General features: G+C 42.7%; 3 protein-coding genes across 3 annotated transcripts in view; 2 read left to right on the top strand and 1 right to left on the bottom strand.

Moving 5' to 3' along the window:
- LOC115230583 (nose resistant to fluoxetine protein 6) overlaps positions 1 to 5,390 on the bottom strand; it is a 35,501-nt gene extending 30,111 nt beyond the window's left edge. The window contains exon 1 of the mRNA XM_029800724.2: positions 4,232 to 5,390. Coding sequence (XP_029656584.2) covers positions 4,232 to 4,592 — 361 coding nt within the window. The 5' untranslated portion in view covers positions 4,593 to 5,390. The remainder of the gene's footprint in view (positions 1 to 4,231) is intronic.
- Positions 5,391 to 6,565: 1,175 nt separating this feature from the next.
- Positions 6,566 to 6,961, top strand: LOC115230582 (cold shock domain-containing protein 3-like). Its single transcript, XM_029800723.1, has one exon. It carries the CDS (start codon positions 6,566 to 6,568, stop codon positions 6,959 to 6,961), a length of 396 nt encoding a protein of 131 aa, XP_029656583.1.
- A 10-nt stretch (positions 6,962 to 6,971) lies between these two features.
- LOC115230584 (loricrin-like) lies at positions 6,972 to 7,718 on the top strand. The gene has a single exon (XM_029800725.1). It carries the CDS (start codon positions 6,972 to 6,974, stop codon positions 7,716 to 7,718), a length of 747 nt encoding a protein of 248 aa, XP_029656585.1.
- Positions 7,719 to 18,330: the final 10,612 nt, after the last annotated feature.

Raw genomic sequence — 18,330 nt, 5'->3', positions numbered from 1 at the left:
GTTTCTCATATATCTCTTTGTGTAAAAAGGAGCGCATCCACGGATTTACAATATAGAATGGTGATGAACCATAACCCTTGGACCCTGCCATAAGATTATCTGGAGTTCTTCACTAATCTATAGAATATTGTTAGCCTGGAATTGCTAACAGAGAGCTAACCCCTCATTATTTGTTATGTATTTATGTAACGTGGACGATGCCAGCGCCACCTTGAATGGCTTCTGTGCTGGTGACACATAAAAAGCACCAACCGATCGTGGCCGCTTCTAGACTCCCCTGGCACCTGTGCCGGTGGCACGTAAAAAGCACCCACTACACTCACGGAGTGGTTGGTGTTAGGAAGGGCATCCAGCTGTAGAAACACTGCCAGATCAGACTGGAGCCTGGCGCAGCCTTCTGGCTTCCCAGACCCCAGTTGAACCGTCCAACCCATGCTAGCATGGAAAGCGGACGCTAAACGATGATGATGATGATGTATGTATGGGTATGTGTGAAGATAGATAGATAGACAGACAGAGAGAGAGAGACTGAAACTAGACAGATAAATATATTAATAGATAGGCAGACAGATAGATAGATAGATACATGTAGAAATAGACAGACATAGATACACACAGGTATAGATAAACAGATACACATAGGGAGGGATAGATAGATAGATAGACAGATAAATAGATAGATATAGATATATATATATAGAGAGAGATAGATAGATAGATAAACAGACAGATAGACATAGGGATAGATAGATAGAGATAAGATGAATAAAGATATATATATAGAGAGATAGATAGATAGACAGATAAATAGAGAGATAGAGATAGACAGAGAAATAGTGAGAGATATATATAATATATATATAGAGAGAGATAGGGATAGATAAACAGACAGACATACACATAGGGATGGATAGATAGATAGACAGACAGACAAACAGATAGAGACAGACAGACATGCATGTGAATGTGTGAAAGCCGTTTTGAAATATTGTTAACAAACTGTTGTGAGTAGTAATATCGGTCAGAAAGAAATAACGAGGTAGAAATAAGATATAGGGAAGAAAGCAGAGCGAATAAACAGCTGGTTATCAGAAGCAAGAGATGCGATAACGATGAGGACGACGGGATACTCTTTTACTTGTTTCAGTCATTTGACTGCGGCCATGCTGGAGCACCGCCTTTAGTCGAGCAACTCGACCCCAGGACTTATTCTTTGTAAGCCCAATTCTATCGGTCTCTTTTGCCGAACCGCTAGGTGACGGGGACGTAAACACACCAGCATCGGTTGTCAAGCAATGCTAGGGGGACAAACACAGACACATAAACACACACGCATATCTATATACATATATACGACGGGCTTCTTTCAGTTTCCGTCTACCAAATCCACTCACAAGGCATTGGTTGGCCCGAGGCTATAGTAGAAGACACTTGCTCAACGTGCCACGCAGTGGGACTGAACCCGGAACCATGTGGTTGGTAAGCAAGCTACTTACCACACAGCCACTCCTGTGCCTATGAATGTTTATTAACGAAATGAATAACAAATGGGGGAAGAGTGGTTTGGACAAGACCCAGCCAACCCACACCTGAGTGGGACAAGATTTCTGTTTGTCCGTCCTAGGCCCCTGTCCATCGGCCTATATTTGTTCTTCGTCGCCCTCCTCAAGCCCAGCCAGGGCTCATGGGCCCGGGTTCTGTGGCGTATGTTTTGGTGAACTCTTTAACCACTCTACCATGCTTGCCGACATTCACGCACGTGTTGCTATGCGTGTATATATATATATACATATATAGTCGCAGGAGTGGCTGTGTGGTAAGTAGCTTGCTAACCAACCACATGGTTCAGGGTTCAGTCCCACTACGTGGCACCTTGAGCAAGTGTGTCTTCTGCTATAGCCCCGGGCCGACCAATGCCTTGTGTGTGGATTTGGTAGACGGAAACTGAAAGAAGCCTGTCGTATATATATATATATATAAGTGTGTCTGTGTTTGTCCCCCTAGCATTGCTTGACAACCGATGCTGGTGTGTTTACGTCCCCGTTACTTAGCGGTTCGGCAAAAGAGACCGATAGAATAAGTACTGGGCTTACAAAGAATAAGTCCCGGGGTCGAGTTGCTCGACTAAAGGCGGTGCTCCAGCATGGCCGCAGTCAAATGACTGAAACAAGTAAAAGAGAGTAAAGAGTATATATATATATCCGCAGTATATTTGGATAACTGATATCGGATCTTTTCGGTTTGAACGGCAGTTTTTAAAAAATAATTTCCACGTAACTAAACACTTTAAAACTTCGTATACTGGTAGAATGTGTTTATGAAACATATTTTTCTCTTGGTTTTATTGAGAAAATTCTATAGTTTGTAAGATATTTGTTGTTTTTTTTACTGCAATTTCAACCAATCAATGACCTTTTGAGGTAAATGGAGGCGCAATGGCCCAGTGGTTAGGGCAGCGGACTCACGGTCATAGTATCGCGGTTTCGATTCCCAGACCAGGCGTTGTGAGTGTTTATTGAGCGAAAACACCGAAAAGCTCCACGAGGCTCCGGCAGGGGATGGTGGTGATCCCTGCTGTACTCTTTCACCACAACTTTCTCTCACTCTTACTTCCTGTTTCTGTTGTACCTGTATTTCAAAGGGGCCGGCCTTGTCACTCTCTGTGTCATGCTGAATATCCCCGAGAACTACGTTAAGGGTACACGTGTCTGTGGAGTGCTCAGCCACTTACACGTTAATTTCACGAGCAGGCTGTTCCGTTGATCGTCGGAGTGCTTCCACCATTGAGGTAAAAAAAAAAAACATTCTGTGCCGTATGAATATGTCCCTCGTTTAAGAAACAGATTGGGTTTATTTACATTTCTGAAGAAAAAAAGATACCCTTCCCTCCAACTCTAACCCTAACCCTAAAACAGATTGAAATGCAATAGATCGATACTTGGGCCATAATTATGGGTGACAATTTCATATGACACCGCTAGAAAAAAACTGTCGTTCAAACCGAAAAGATGTTGAGATTGCAATATCCGTAAGTTGATGAACGGAATTAATTTGTTTCTCCATTTCCTTATTTGTTTTATGAATTTACGGTAAAAATATTTCTTTACTTTCACCCATTCGATACAATAAATGAAGTAATTGCATTGCAATTATAAGCATTTATGTATTAAGAATTTGGGTACCAGCAGTATATTGGATAACTGATATCCCATAGTGGGTTACACTCATAACCCTTAACTTACTTTGTACTAGATATATATATATATATATATATATATATATATATATATATATATATATATATATATATATATATTATATAATTATATAATGTATATATTATATAATGTAATAATTTGAATTCGCCTTAAATGGTCCTTTGCATACTGAATACTTGGGTGAAATTGATTAATAATTAATTTTACCCTCAATTGTGAAATTATAGATATATATATATATATAATTAATTAATAAGGTGAGAGAAATAGATACTAATTTAATAGTAATCTATTCAACACCAAGTGGCCTAGTGCTCCGAGAAACCTGGATTATTATAATATTTTATAAACATATTATAAATTTTTACAAAATAAATATAAGAGAGTGGTCACTATATGGCTCACTCTAGCACCAGTTAATCCAAAAAAATATATATATATATATATATATATATATATATATATATATATATATATATTATACATAGTGGCTGGTGGTAAATAGCTTGCTTCCCAACCACATGGTTCTGGGTTCAGTCCCACTGCATGGTACCTTGGGCAAGTGTCTTCTGCTATAGCCTCGGGCCGACCAAAGCCCTGTGAGTGGATTTGGTAGACGGAAACTGAAAGAAGCCCGTCGTATATATGTATATATATATATATATCTATATGTATGTATGTGTGTGTGTGTTTATGTGTCTGTGTTTGTCCCCCCTAGCATCGCTTGACAACCGATGCTGGTGTGTTTACGTCCCCGTCACCTAGCGGTTCGGCAAAAGAGAGACCGATAGAATAAGTACTGGGCTTACAAAAGAATAAGTCCCGGGGTCGATTTGCTCGACTAAAGGCGGTGCTCCAGCATGGCCGCAGTCAAATGACTGAAACAGTAAAAGAATATATCTATACATATATATATATATATATATATATATATATATATATATATATATAATATATATATAATATATATATATATACACGTGTGTGTGGATAAAAAAAAAACGTGTACTTACTCTGTAAAGCCCAAGTTTCTTTCTTGGCGACGGAAGAGAAAATCATTCCCGTATGGGCGCAGCACTTCGTATTGATCCCCAAAGAGGCCAACATCTCACAAATATCAATCGAAGACAGCCTCTCTGCTCTCTCCAGAAGAACCTTACTCGGTCCGGGCGCGCCGAAGCTGGGTTCGAACTCATTGTAAACAGTTTCGAGGTAACTGGCTTCTTTCGACAAGAAAGTCTTGTTCCGAATTGCGGTTAACGCCGAGGACCAGATCTCCCAATAAGGTGGGGGTTGCGGGAACTGAGAACCGACAATAGCAATTAGGGACAGTAATAGCAGAACCCGGGTCTGGAAATACAGACCCAGGAGCATAGTGGAGGGGGGAAACAACGGATTTCCAGGAGATTATGGTATTTCGTTGTTGATTCAAAACAAAAATTAGTTCTCAGTATAGCTGGGTGAGCTGGAGATCCTGTTATTACCTTTAGTATCGGCTGTTAATGGGACCGATGATAGAAGAAGAAAATAAAGGGTCAGGTGTTGATTTTAAAGGTCCTTTATTTTTCTGTCTTTAGGCCCTTCGTTGTAAAGAGGGTGAGTCGACTTTCATAGGTGTTATGGCTTCGTGTAGGTTTATTAAAGAAAGGTCTGGCCAGTCGATTGATCATAAGTCCACTCCTTGAATTAACAATAACATCCGTGGACCACAGACACAATATACTTCTCACTATTTACCGCCAGCATTCAAAATATTCGTTCGCCTCTAGAAAAAACAGGTCCGTTTAATTTCTGGTAGGGGCGAACTCCCTGATACAGAGACACATGGCGTAATTATTTCCTGGCGGGAGCACTTGGAAGGGGCCCGGAGTACAGGTGGTGGACAGCTCAGATTCGAACCCTGCGTCGCTGTAACTAAACAGTAATTGTTCCAGCACTGCCCACCAACAACTTTTTTTTATATTTTTGATTTCTTTAAAAAATAGACAAAGAAGAAATAGAATTGAATGGCCAGAGAGAGGTCTGAGGCCGTCCTTCGTAAATTGCTTGTGGTCTCATGTGTGACTGGTGGTTTTTGTGGTGATTGCTGTGTCTGTGCGCGTGTGACATATAGATATATATATATATGAGTGTGTGTGTATTTATATATTTGTTTGTGAGTGTGTGTGTACGTGAGATATATATATGTTTGTATGTATATATGTATGTGTGTGTGTATTTATATATTTGTTTGTGTGTGTGTGTGCGTGAGATATATAGATATATATATGTATGTATATATATGTGTGTGTGTGTGTGTGTATTTATATATTTGTTTGTTTGTGTGTGTCTGTGTGTGTTAATAACAATAAAAAATAAAAATAGTTTCAGGGTGAATAGGGTTAATGCGAGTGATAGCGTAAACTCAAGGCTGTTCTTACATAACGACAACCCGCTCTACAACATTGTGTATATACACACACACACACATTCACACATCATAGACCTATATCATATATACGTGTTGTGTGTGTGTGTGTGTGTGTTGTCCACTGATATCTGATAGGAAAAACAACTAGCTGTTGTTAGTGTGTGTGTATTTATACATGTGTATGCGTGTGTGTGTATATTACTGCCTGGGGGTGTGTATAACAATATTTGTACGTATATATATTACCACCTCCGCTCTATATATGATCGATCTAACCCTTTTGCCTGTCCTTGTTTGTCCCCTCTGTGTTCAGCCCCTTGTGGGTAGTAAATAAATATATATATATGATCTTAGAAATAGAAAAAACACACACATATAATATATATATATGTATATATATGTGTATGTTGTATTATATATATACACGCATTACATCATCCACCCCGATTTATACGTGTGGGAGCTTATATATGTGTGTGTGTGTGTGTTTTTACGTACCTACCCTCATCACCACAACCACCCCTTTACACGATATTAGAATGAAATATATACTAGCCACCCCGATGACATTCTGTGTGTATATATATATATATATATATATATATATATATATATATATATTGCGTATATATATATATATATACGTATGTGTGAGTGTGTGTGTGTATCTAGCTATGCATCGCCACGATCACCCCTTCGCCCGAGTCACTGAAACCAACCACCCGTCCCTCAGTTGTCAAAGCAATCCACCCGTTTCTCGGCGATAGAGAACACTGAAGGAGTGGCGGTGGAAGTAGAAGTTATAGCCGTGGTAGCAGCAGAGCTGGTGATTGTATTTGGTGGTGGGAGGTGATGAAATAACTGTGGTGACGTAGTGGTGAAAGGAGGACAGGCAGTATGAAGAGATAACGTGGTGGTGGGAGGCTTTGGCATTGTGATGGTAGTAGGAGGGGATGGCGGGAGCTATAAGAGTGATGGTGGTGGCGGCGGCGGTGATGATGAATGCTTTGATTGTGATGGCGGTGACGGCGTACACATTTATGGTGGTGGTGAATGCTTTGATAGTGATGGTGACGGCGGCGTACACAGTTATGGTGGTGGTGGTGGTGATGAATGCTTTGATTGTGATGGCGGTGACGGCGTACACATTTATGGTGGTGGTGGTGGTGATGGTAGTGATGAATGCTTTGATAGTGATGGCGACGGCGGCGCAGACATTTATGGTGGTGGTGGTGGTGGTAGTGATGAATGCTTTGATTGTGATGGCGGTGACGGCGCAGACATGTATGGTGGTGGTGGTGGTGATGAATGCTTTGATTGTGATGGCGGTTGACGGCGCAGACATGTATGGTGGTGGTGGTGATGAATGCTTTGATTGTGATGGCGGTGACGGCGCAGACATGTATGGTGGTGGTGGTGGTGATGAATGCTTTGATTGTGATGGCGGTGACGGCGCAGACATGTATGGTGGTGGTGGTGGTGATGAATGCTTTGATTGTGATGGCGGTGACAGCGCAGACATTTATGGTGGTGGTGGTGGTGGTGGTGATGAATGCTTTGATTGTGATGGCGGTGACGGCGCAGACATTTATGGTGGTGGTGGTGGTGGTGGTAGTGATGAATGCTTTGATTGTGATGGCGGTGACGGCGCAGACATGTATGGTGGTGGTGGTGGTGATGAATGCTTTGATAGTGATGGCGGTGACAGCGCAGACATTTATGGTGGTGGTGGTGGTGGTGGTAGTGATGAATGCTTTGATAGTGATGGCGACGGCGGCGCAGACATTTATGGTGGTGGTGGTGGTGGTGGTAGTGATGAATGCTTTGATTGTGATGGCGGTGACGGCGCAGACATGTATGGTGGTGGTGGTAGTGATGAATGCTTTGATTGTGATGGCGGTGACGGCGCAGACATTTATGGTGGTGGTGGTGGTGATGGTAGTGATGAATGCTTTGATTGTGATGGCGGTGACGGCGCAGACATTTATGGTGGTGGTGGTGATAGAGGCAATATCGACCATACGGAAATCATAGCTGTGGTAAAAGTTATAATAGAAAAGAGAGTTGTGATAGTGAGAGGGCCGTTTTAACATCACTATGGCAACCGCACTAGTCAATGCACTGGTCCTTGTGGTATTTATTAACGTCTGCCGTTACGTTCTGAGTTCAAATTCCGCCGAGGTCGACTTTGCCTTTCATCCTTTCGGGGTCGATAAATTAAGTACCAGTTTCGCACTGGAGGACGATATAATCGACTTAATACCTATGTCTGTCCCTGTTTGTCCCCTCTGTGTTTAGCCCCTTGTGGGTAATAAAGAAATAGGTATTTAGTCTGTCGTTACGTTCTGAGTTCAAATTCCGCCGAGGTCGACTTTGCCTTTCATCCTTTCGGGGTCGATAAATTAAGTACCAGTTTCGCACTGGAGGACGATATAATCGACTTAATACCTATGTCTGTCCCTGTTTGTCCCCTCTGTGTTTAGCCCCTTGTGGGTAATAAAGAAATAGGTATTTCGTCTGTCGTTACGTTCTGAGTTCAAATTCCGCCGAGGTCGACTTTGCCTTTCATCCTTTCGAGGTCGATAAATTAAGTACCAGTTACGCACTGGGGTCGATGTAATCGACTGAATACCTATGTCTGTCCTTGTTTGCCTTCTCTGTGTTTAGCCCCTTGTGGTTAATAAAGAAATAGGTATTTATTAACCCCAAAACGGGGTCCTCAACAGGGGGTCCGCACGACCCTCTGTGGATCCATATCAGATTTTGTTTAAATTTATCTGCAATATTCTGTTGTGTCTGGGGAGAGTAATTTTCTTTTTGTGCCTCATAATTTAACACACTCACCGGTAAAATTTCCACTTATTTCTTATTTTTATTTCCCTAAAATTTTTCGTCAAGACTATTGAAAAGGTTGCATGACGCAACGAAAATGACTCTCCCCAGACACAACAGAATATGCTTCAACACACGAACTCACATAAAGAATCTTTCAAACCAAATCCCAAAACGAAATTATCAGCAATAGTTATACATAAACTATTTTAACAACTTTTTTAAATTCAATTTTAATCATAAAAATATTTGTTTAAACATCCAATGGCTAGGAGTGTATATCCAAGTAGCCTCTAAATCGATGGTCTTCTGTGCTTATACCTATTTCTTTATTACCCACAAGGGGCTAAACATAGAGAAGGCAAAGAAGGACAGACATAGGTATTAAGTCAATTACATCGACCCCAGTGCGTAACTGGTACTTAATTTATCGACCCCGAAAGAATGAAAGGTAAAGTCGACCTCGACGGAATTTGAACTCACAACGTAACGGCAGACGAAATACCGCTATATCTCTGCTTATACCTTAAGACGGATCTGAATGATGGTTATGTTGGTGGTAATAGTTATAATAATGTGTTGGTAACTTTGTGTCTTAGAAAGTGGTCCAGAGAGGAAACAAGTTTGATATGGCGCAGACGTGGCTATGTTGTAAGAAGTTACCTTCCTAACCAAATGGTTCCGGGCTCAGTCCTACTACGTGGCCCTTTCGGCAAGGGAATTCTCTAATAGCCCCTGGACAACAAAGGCGAAGGTAAAGAATACATACACCCAGTTTAGGGTTTAGGGTGTGCGTATTCTTTAACCCCGCCACTGACCAAACCCTTGTGAGTGGATTTGGCAGACAGAAACTGAAGGAATATATATATACATGAGTAAATATATAGATGCAGAACTAGGTGGCAAAAAATATTACCCAAATACCAGAGGTAGAGTAATATGGGATCTTTTCACTTTGACCGGCAGATTTTTAAAATAATTTCTTTGTAACTAAGCACTTTTAAACTTCGTATACTGGTAGAATGTGTTTATAAAACATCTTTTCTCTTGGCTCTATTGAGAAAATTCTGTAGTTTGTAAGCTATTTCTTGTTTAATTTCTTGCATTTCGGCAATTTCAACCAATCAATGACGTCTATTGAGGTGAATACAATTTCTGCGGTTGTTTGTCGATGTGGTGTCATATCAGTTTGTCACTGTTATTTATGAGAAAAAAGATACCCTTCCCCCCACCCCTAACCCTAACCCCTATTATTAAAGCTGCAAAACCATCACAAAAAACCACTCTGAAGAGTTTCATGTTCCCGGTCGTTGGGCAGTTGCGAAACTCTGAGTAGCAGTTTTTTGTGATGTTTTAACAGCTTTAATAATAGAAAAGGATGTATAGGCGTAGGAGTGGCTGTGCAGTAAGTAGCTTGTTTACCAACCACATGGTTCTGGGTTCAGTCCCACTGCGTGGCATCTTGGGCAAGTGTCTTCTGCTATAGCCCCGGGCCGACCAAAGCCTTGTGAGTGGATTTGGTAGACGGAAACTGAAAGAAGCCCGTCGTATATATGTATATATATATATATATATGTGTATGTGTGTGTGTCTGTGTTTGTCCCCCTAGCATTGCCTGACAACCGATGCTGGTGTGTTTACGTCCCCGTTACTTAGCGGTTCGGCAAAAGAGACCGATAGAATAAGTACTGGGCTTACAAAAGAATAAGTCCCGGGGTCGATTTGATCGATTAAAGGCGGTGCTCCAGCATGGCCGCAGTCAAATGACTGAAACCAGTAAAAGAGAGCAAAGAGTAGAGTATGTGTGTGCGCACGTGTGCTTGTTTGTGCTGCCATGTCTGGTATTGGTTTGTTTACGTCCGTCTGACTTTGCAAGTTCCTTAAGAGAAGTCTACAGTTTAAAGTATTGAGGCAGCGGCCGATTTGTTTGACGCAAGCGTTCAAGGCGGTGCTCCAGCATGGCGCAACACAATGGCTAAAGCAAGCAAAAGATAAACGATAGTGCTCCCATTGACTGTGTGTGCAAGTGTGTGTATGTGTGTGTGTGCATGTATATGTGTATGTGTGTACGTGTGTGTGCATGTATATGTGTACGTGTGCACGTGTGTGTGCATGTATGTGTACATGTGCACGTGTGTATGTGTGTACGTGTGCTCGTGTGTGTGCATGTGTGTATTTCTTTGACGTCTGCTGTTTGTTTTGCTCCACCATCTGCGTCTACAGTTACAGCAGCGTCTCTAGTTTTACTCACCCTGTGCCTTCGGTGCTGACTCTTGCAACATTTTTACCATTCCACAGCAGGTTAGCTGCCGTTCTGATGCCAGATTTGAAAAACTCTTAAAATAAATACCCCCCACCCCCCCCAAAAAAACCATACATTGGGTCGTCTGGAAAGTTCTGTAACCCTTTCAAATGGAAGATAAGAAAGTCCATTTTCGGCACTTGATGCTTTGGGAACCAGACAAAAATTGCTGCAGCTTGGCTGGGTCGTCTGGAAAGTTTGTGCCGATTTACAGCAGCTTACCTTTCGACTTATTCTAGAAGATGGTTGAGTCCATAAAATAGGATTTGACTACACCTCCATTTAGAGCACAGTTTAAGCTATCTTTTCGTGGAAGAAGGTTTATGTTCCTATAACCTGTGTTGATTCTGTAACCTTTTAAAATGGAGGTTAAGAAAGTTCATTTTCGGCACTTGATATATATATATGTGTGTGTGTTTGTGTGTCTGTGCTTGTCCCCGCAACATTGCTTGACAAACGATGCTGGTGTGTTTACGTCCCCGTAACTTAGCGGTTCGGCAAAAGAGACCGATAGAATAAGTACTAGGCTTACAAAAGTAAGTCTGGTGTCGATTTCCTCGACTAAGGGTGGTGCTCCAGCATGGCCACAGTCAAATGAATGAAACAAGAAAAAGAATATATATATATTGGGTTGTCCGGAAAGTTCTTGCCGATTTATAGCAGCTTATCTATCGACTTATTTTAGAACATGGTTGAGTCCATAAAATAGGATTTGACTACACCTCCATTTAGAGCACAGTTTAAGCTATCTTTTCGTGAAAGAAGGTTTATGTTCCTATAACCTGTGTTAATTCTGTAACCCTTTAAAATGGAAGATAAGAAAGTTCATTTTCGGCACTTGATGCTTTGGGAACCAGACAAAAATTGCTGCAGCTCGGCTGGGATGTGTTATCCCACCCTCCATATTCACCAGATATTGCTCCTTCAGATTTCCACTTATTCAGGTCTCTGCAGAATAGTCTTAATGGTGAAAATTTCAATTCCTTGGATGATGTAAAAAGATACCTTGATGAATTCTTTGCCATGAAACCACCTGAATTCTGGGAAGAGGGTGTTTTCAAGTTAAAGGAAAGATGGAGACACATTGTGCAACAAAAGGGTTCACATTTGGTCTGGTTCCCAAATCATGAAGAAGAAGAAGAAGCTTATGTTTCTATGAACATTTTGCCCATGAAAGGTCGTTTCCTACTTCAAGTGAAATATTACTGTTTGTAAAGGTTAAATCCTAGTTTAGAGTGCAATATTGCTGTTTGTCACAGGATGTACAGAAATATATTCAAAGATATTCAGTTGATTCCTACTTTGAAGTGGAATATTGCTGTTTGTAACAAATCCTAGTTCACAATGCAATACTGCTGTTTGTCGTGGAGGCGCAATGGCCCAGTGGTTAGGGCAGTGGACTCGCGGTCATAGGATCGCGGTTTCGATTCCCAGACCAGGCATTGTGAGTGTTTATTGAGCGAAAACACCTAAGAGCTCTACGAGGTTCCGGTAGGGGATGGTGGTGATCCCTGCTGTACTCTTTCACCACAAATTTCTCTCACTCTTACTTCCTGTTTCTGTTGTACCTGTATTTCAAAGGGCCGGCCTTGTCACTCTCTGTGTCACGCTGAATCTCCCTGAGAACTACGTTAAGGGTACTACACGTGTCTGTGGAGTGCTCAGCCACTTACACGTTAATTTCACGAGCAGGCTGTTCCGTTGATTCGGATCAACCGGAACCCTCGTCGTCGTAACAGACGGAGTGCTTCCATTTCAAAGGGCCGGCCTTGTCACTCTCTGTGTCACGCTGAATATCCCCAAGAACTACATTAAAGGTACACGTGTCTGTGGAGTGCTCAGCCACTTACACGTTAATTTCTCGAGCAGGCTGTTCCGTTGATTCGGATCAACTGGAACCCTCGTCGTCGTAACAGACGGAGTGCTTCCATTTCGAGGGCCCGGCCTTGTCACTCTCTGTGTCACGCTGAATATCCCTGAGAACTACGTTAAGGGTACACGTGTCTGTGGAGTGCTCAGCCACTTACACGTTAATTTCTTGAGCAGGCTGTTCCGTTGATTCGGATCAACTGGAACCCTCGTCGTCGTAACCGACGGAGTGCTTCCATTTCGAGGGGCCGGCCTTGTCACTCTCTGTGTCACGCTGAATATCCCCGAGAACTACGTTAAGGGTGCACGTGTCTGTGGAGTGCTCAGCCACTTACACGTTAATTTCACGAGCAGGCTGTTCTGTTGATTCGGATCAACCGGAACCCTCGTCGTCGTAACCGATGGAGTGCTTCCATTTCAAAGGGCTGGCCTTGTCACTCTCTGTGTCACGCTGAATATCCCCGAGAACTACGTTAAGGGTGCACGTGTCTGTGGAGTGCTCAGCCACTTACACGTTAATTTCACGAGCAGGCTGTTCCGTTGATTCGGATCAACCGGAACCCTCGTCGTCGTAAACGACGGAGTGCTTCCATTTCAAAAGGCTGGCCTTGTCACTCTCTGTGTCACGCTGAATATCCCCGAGAACTACGTTAAGGGTACTACACGTGTCTGTGGAGTGCTCAGCCACTTACACGTTAATTTCACGAGCAGGCTGTTCTGTTGATTCGGATCAACCGGAACCCTTGTCGTCGTAACCGACGGAGTGCTTCCACTGCTGTTTGTCACATGGTGGACAGAAATCTGTGTAATAGTATTTCTTTGTTATCTACTTTAAAGTGGAATATCGCCGTTTCTAAGCGTTTACAATGCAATATTTACTGTTTGTGATAAATTGCACTCAAATATATACTTTATGTTAGTGTCTAGCAAGTGTCCTCCTTAACTTCATTTGCACCTGACAACCAGCTCTCCTCTCTCTTCACCTCTACTCCTTCCCACTGTTGCCAGGCAACAGATTTGCTTGATTTCACCTGAGTTACACACACACATTTACATATATATAAATATATATACACACACACACACTCATGTATACACATAGATGTCTGTGTGGTCATATACTCTTTACTCTTTTACTTGTTTCAGTCATTTGACTGCGGCCATGCTGGAGCACCGCCTTTTTAGTCGAGCAACTCGACCCCGGGACTTATTCTTTATAAGAATATATATATATATACGTGGTAAGTAGCTGGCTAACCAACCACATGGTTCCGGGTTCAGTCCCACTGCGTGGCATCTTGGGTAAGTGTCTTCTACTATAGCACCGGGCCGACCAATGCCTTGTGAGTAGATTTGGTAGACGGAAACTGAAAGAAGCCTGTCGTATATATGTATATGTATGTGTGTTTGTGTTTCTGTGTTTGTCCTCCTAGCATTGCTTGACAACCGATGCTGGTGTGTTTACGTCCCCGTCACTTAGCGGTTCGGCAAAAGAGACCGATAGAATAAGTTCTGGGCTTACAAAGAATAAGTCCTGGGGTCGATTTGCTCGACTAAAGGCGGTGCTCCAGCATGGCCGCATTCAAATGACTGAAACAAGTAAAAGAGTATATACGACAGGCTTCTTTCAGTTTCCGTCTACCAAATCCACTCACAAGGCTTTGGTCGGCCCGAGGCTATAGCAGAAGACACTTGCCCAAGATGCCACGCAGTGGGACTGAACCCGGGGAACCATGTGGTTGGTTAGGAAGCTACTTACCACACAGCCACTCCTGCACCTATGTAATTATATATGTAATTATATATCACAAGAGTCAGAGATTAAATACCTTCCTAGCCATTATAGCTACTCAAGCCTAAAATGGAATGCTGTGACTCTCAATTCATCCCCACCCCACTCACCACCATTGACATTTTTTCTTTATTTTTTTTTTATAATTAATTTTTTTTACCTGTTTCACTCATTAGACCGCAGCCATGCTGGGGCATCACCTTGAAGGAATTTTAGCCAAATGAATCAGGGCCCTAGTACTTATTTATTACTCTTCTACTTGTTTCAGTCATTTGACTGTGGCCATGCTGGAGCACCGCCTTTAGTCGAGCAAATCAACCCCGGGACTTATTCTTTGTAAGCCCAGTACTTATTCTATCGGTCTCTTTTGCCGAACCGCTAAGTTACGGGGACGTAAACACACCAGCATCGGTTGTCAAGCAATGCTAGGGGGATAAACACAGACACACAAACATATACACACACATACACATATATATATATATATATACATATATACGACAGGCTTCTTTCAGTTTCCGTCTACCAAATCCACTCACAAGGCATTGGTTAGCCCGGGGCTATAGCAGAAGACACTTGCCCAAGGTGCCGCGCATGCAGTGGGACTGAACTCAGAACCATGTGGTCGGTGAGCATGCTACTTACCACACGGCCACTCCTACGCCTATTTTTTTACCTGTTTCACTCATTAGACCGCAGCCATGCTGGGGCACCACCTTGAAGGAATTTTAGCCAAATGAATCAGGGGCCGAGTACTTGTGTGTGTGTACATATGTGTGTATGTATGTGTATGTGTGAGTGTATGCCTGTGTGTGAATTGAGAGATTCAGTTTGAATGTGAATGAAGCTAGAAGAATATCTATATAATAGTAAAATAATGAAATTATTGTATACAGTGCTCAGGTGCCCCACAACTTGTCAGAAAGTGCATATAAAGTATATGCAGTAATGTACAAATGTCTGGAGAGCGAACAGTGTATGAGTCAGATACATGCTTGTGTGTGTATGGAGGGGAGAAGATCAGGTGTAGTGTTGGCGAATCTCAGAAAGCATGAAAGTTTTGAAGGATGCAGTGCTCCGACAACTAACAACTGATGCCGGCAGTTTGTTCCATGCTTCAGCGTGTGTATGGAGGGGAGAAGATCAGGTGTAGTGTTGGCGAATCTCAGAAAGCATGAAAGTTTTGAAGGATGCAGTGCTCCGACAACTAACAACTGATGCCGGCAGTTTGTTCCATGCTTCAGCGTGTGTATGGAGGGGAGAAGATCAGGTGTAGGTGTTGGTGAATCTCAGAAAGCATGGAAGTTTTGAAGGATGCAGTGCTCCGACAACTAACAACTGATGCCGGCAGTTTGTTCCATGCTTCAGCGTGTGTATGGAGGGGAGAAGATCAGGTGTAGGTGTTGGTGAATCTCAGAAAGCATGGAAGTTTTGAAGGATGCAGAGCTCCGACAACTAACAACTGATGCCGGCAGTTTGTTCCATGCTTCAGCGTGAGTATGGAGGGGAGAAGATCAGGTGTAGTGTTGGCGAATCTCAGAAAGCATGAAAGTTTTGAAGGATGCAGTGCTCCGACAACTAACAACTGATGCAGGCAGTTTGTTCCATGCTTCAGCGTGTGTATGGAGGGGAGGAGATCAGGTGTAGTGTTGGCGAATCTCAGGAAGCATGGAAGTTTTGAAGGATGCAGTGCTCCGACAACTAACAACTGATGCAGGCAGTTTGTTCCATGCTTCAGCGTGTGTATGGAGGGGAGAAAATCAGGTGTAGTGTTGGCGAATCTCAGGAAGCATGAAAGTTTTGAAGGATGCAGTGCTCCGACAACTAACAACTGATGCCGGCAGTTTGTTTCATGCTTCAGCGTGTGTATGGAGGGGAGAAAATCAGGTGTAGTGTTGGCGAATCTCAGGAAGCATGGAAGTTTTGAAGGATGCAGTGCTCCGACAACCAACAACTAATATCACAGAGAAGAAAAGCTTTACGGAATCCTGGTGACTGTGATGGCCCCGAGAAGGGCACAAGTGAAGTGGGAGACCCATTTGTCACCGTTTCTGTTGGCATCTGAATAGGCCATATGCCCAAGGAGAAATGAAAGATTAAGTTTCAAATCTGAACCAGGGCGAGACTGTGACTACAGATTTAGGTTAACTCATTCTGTACGTATGTATTGTAGTCTCTCAATCAGTAAACTGCGCAGTTAACAAGCTTATTCAAGATTCATATACATAATAGGTGTAGGAGTGGCTGTGTGGTAAGTAGCTTGCTAACCAACCACATGGTTCCGGGTTCAGTCCCACTGCAGGGCACCTTGGGCAAGTGTCTTCTACTATAGCCTCGGGTCGACCAAAGCCTTGTGAGTGGATTTGGTAGACGGAAACTGAAAGAAGCCTGTCGTATATATATATATAGACGCAAGAGTGGCTGTGTGGTAAGTAGCTTGTTTACCAACCACATGGTTCCGGGTTCAGTCCCACTGCGTGGCACCTTGGGCAAGTGTCTTCTACTATAGCCTCGGGCCGACCAATGCCTTGTGAGTGGATTTGGTAGACGGAAACTGAAAAAAGCCCGTCGTATATATGTATATATATATATATATATGTATGTGTGTGTTTGTGTGTCTGTGTTTGTCCCCCTAGCATTTCTTGACAACCGATGCTGGTGTGTTTACATCCCCGTTACTTAGCGGTTCAGCAAAAGAGACCGATAGAATAAGTACTGGGCTTACAAAAAGAATAAGTCCCGGTGTCGAGTTGCCTGATTAAAGGCGGTGCTCCAGCATGGCCGCAGTCAAATGACTGAAACAAGTAAAAGAGTATAATGCTTAATTTCCGTTATAATTGACTCTAATTATTTCAGGAAATATCAAACGGATTTCAATGAAATCTGTTTTTCAGTTGTTATTTCGGTCAAAGTAATAAGTATTTGTGAATTTTCTGACAATTTCATTTACTCTCTCTCTCTTTTACTCTTTTACTTGTTTCAGTCATTTGACTGCGGCCATGCTGGAGCACTGCCTTTAGTCGAGCAAATCGACCCCGGGACTTATTCTTTGTAAGCCTAGTACTTATTCTATCGGTCTCTTTTGCCGAACCGTTAAGTTACGTGGACGTAAACACACCAGCATCGGTTGTCAACTGATGTAAGGGGGACAAACACCGACACACACACAAAACACACATCCATATATATATGTACATATATCTATATATCTATCTATATGCTCTTTTACTTGTTTCAGTCATTTGACTGTAGCCATGCTGGAGCACCGCCTTTATTCGAGCAAATCGACCCCCAGGATTTATTCTTTGTAAGCCTAGTACTTGTTCTATCGGTCTCTTTTTGCCGAACCGCTAAGTTACGGGGACATAAACACACCAAGATGTCCTCATCTTATTTGTTGTTAACACGTTTCAGTTGATATACCCTCCAAACTTCATCAGGTGTCTTGGGGAAATTTCGAACCTGGGTTCTCATTCCTGAGGGATTTTTTGATGTTATTACTCTTTTACTTGTTTCAGTCATTTGACTGCGGCCATGCTGGAGCACTGCCTTTAGTCGAGCAAATCGACCCCGGTACTTATTCGTTGTAAGCCTAGTACTTATTCTATCGGTCTCTTTTGCTAAGTGATGGGGACATAAACACACCAGCATCGGTTGTCAAGCAATGCTAGGGGGACAAACACAGACACACACATACCTCATTATCATCATCATCATCGTTTAACGTCCGTTTTCCATGCTAGCATGGGTTGGACGGTTCGACCAGGGATCTGGGAAGCCAGAAGGCTGCACCAGGCCCAGTCTTATCTGGCAATGTTTCTACAGCTGGATGCCCTTCCTAACGCCAACCACTCCATGAGTGTAGTGGGTGCTTTTTACGTGCCAGGCGAGGCTGGCAACGGTCAAG

The sequence above is a fragment of the Octopus sinensis genome, unplaced genomic scaffold, assembly GCF_006345805.1.
Source record: "Octopus sinensis unplaced genomic scaffold, ASM634580v1 Contig15822, whole genome shotgun sequence".
Classification (NCBI taxonomy): domain Eukaryota; kingdom Metazoa; phylum Mollusca; class Cephalopoda; order Octopoda; family Octopodidae; genus Octopus; species Octopus sinensis.
The sequence above is the reverse complement of the archived record's forward strand: the minus strand, read 5'-3'. Positions and strand labels throughout refer to the sequence as shown.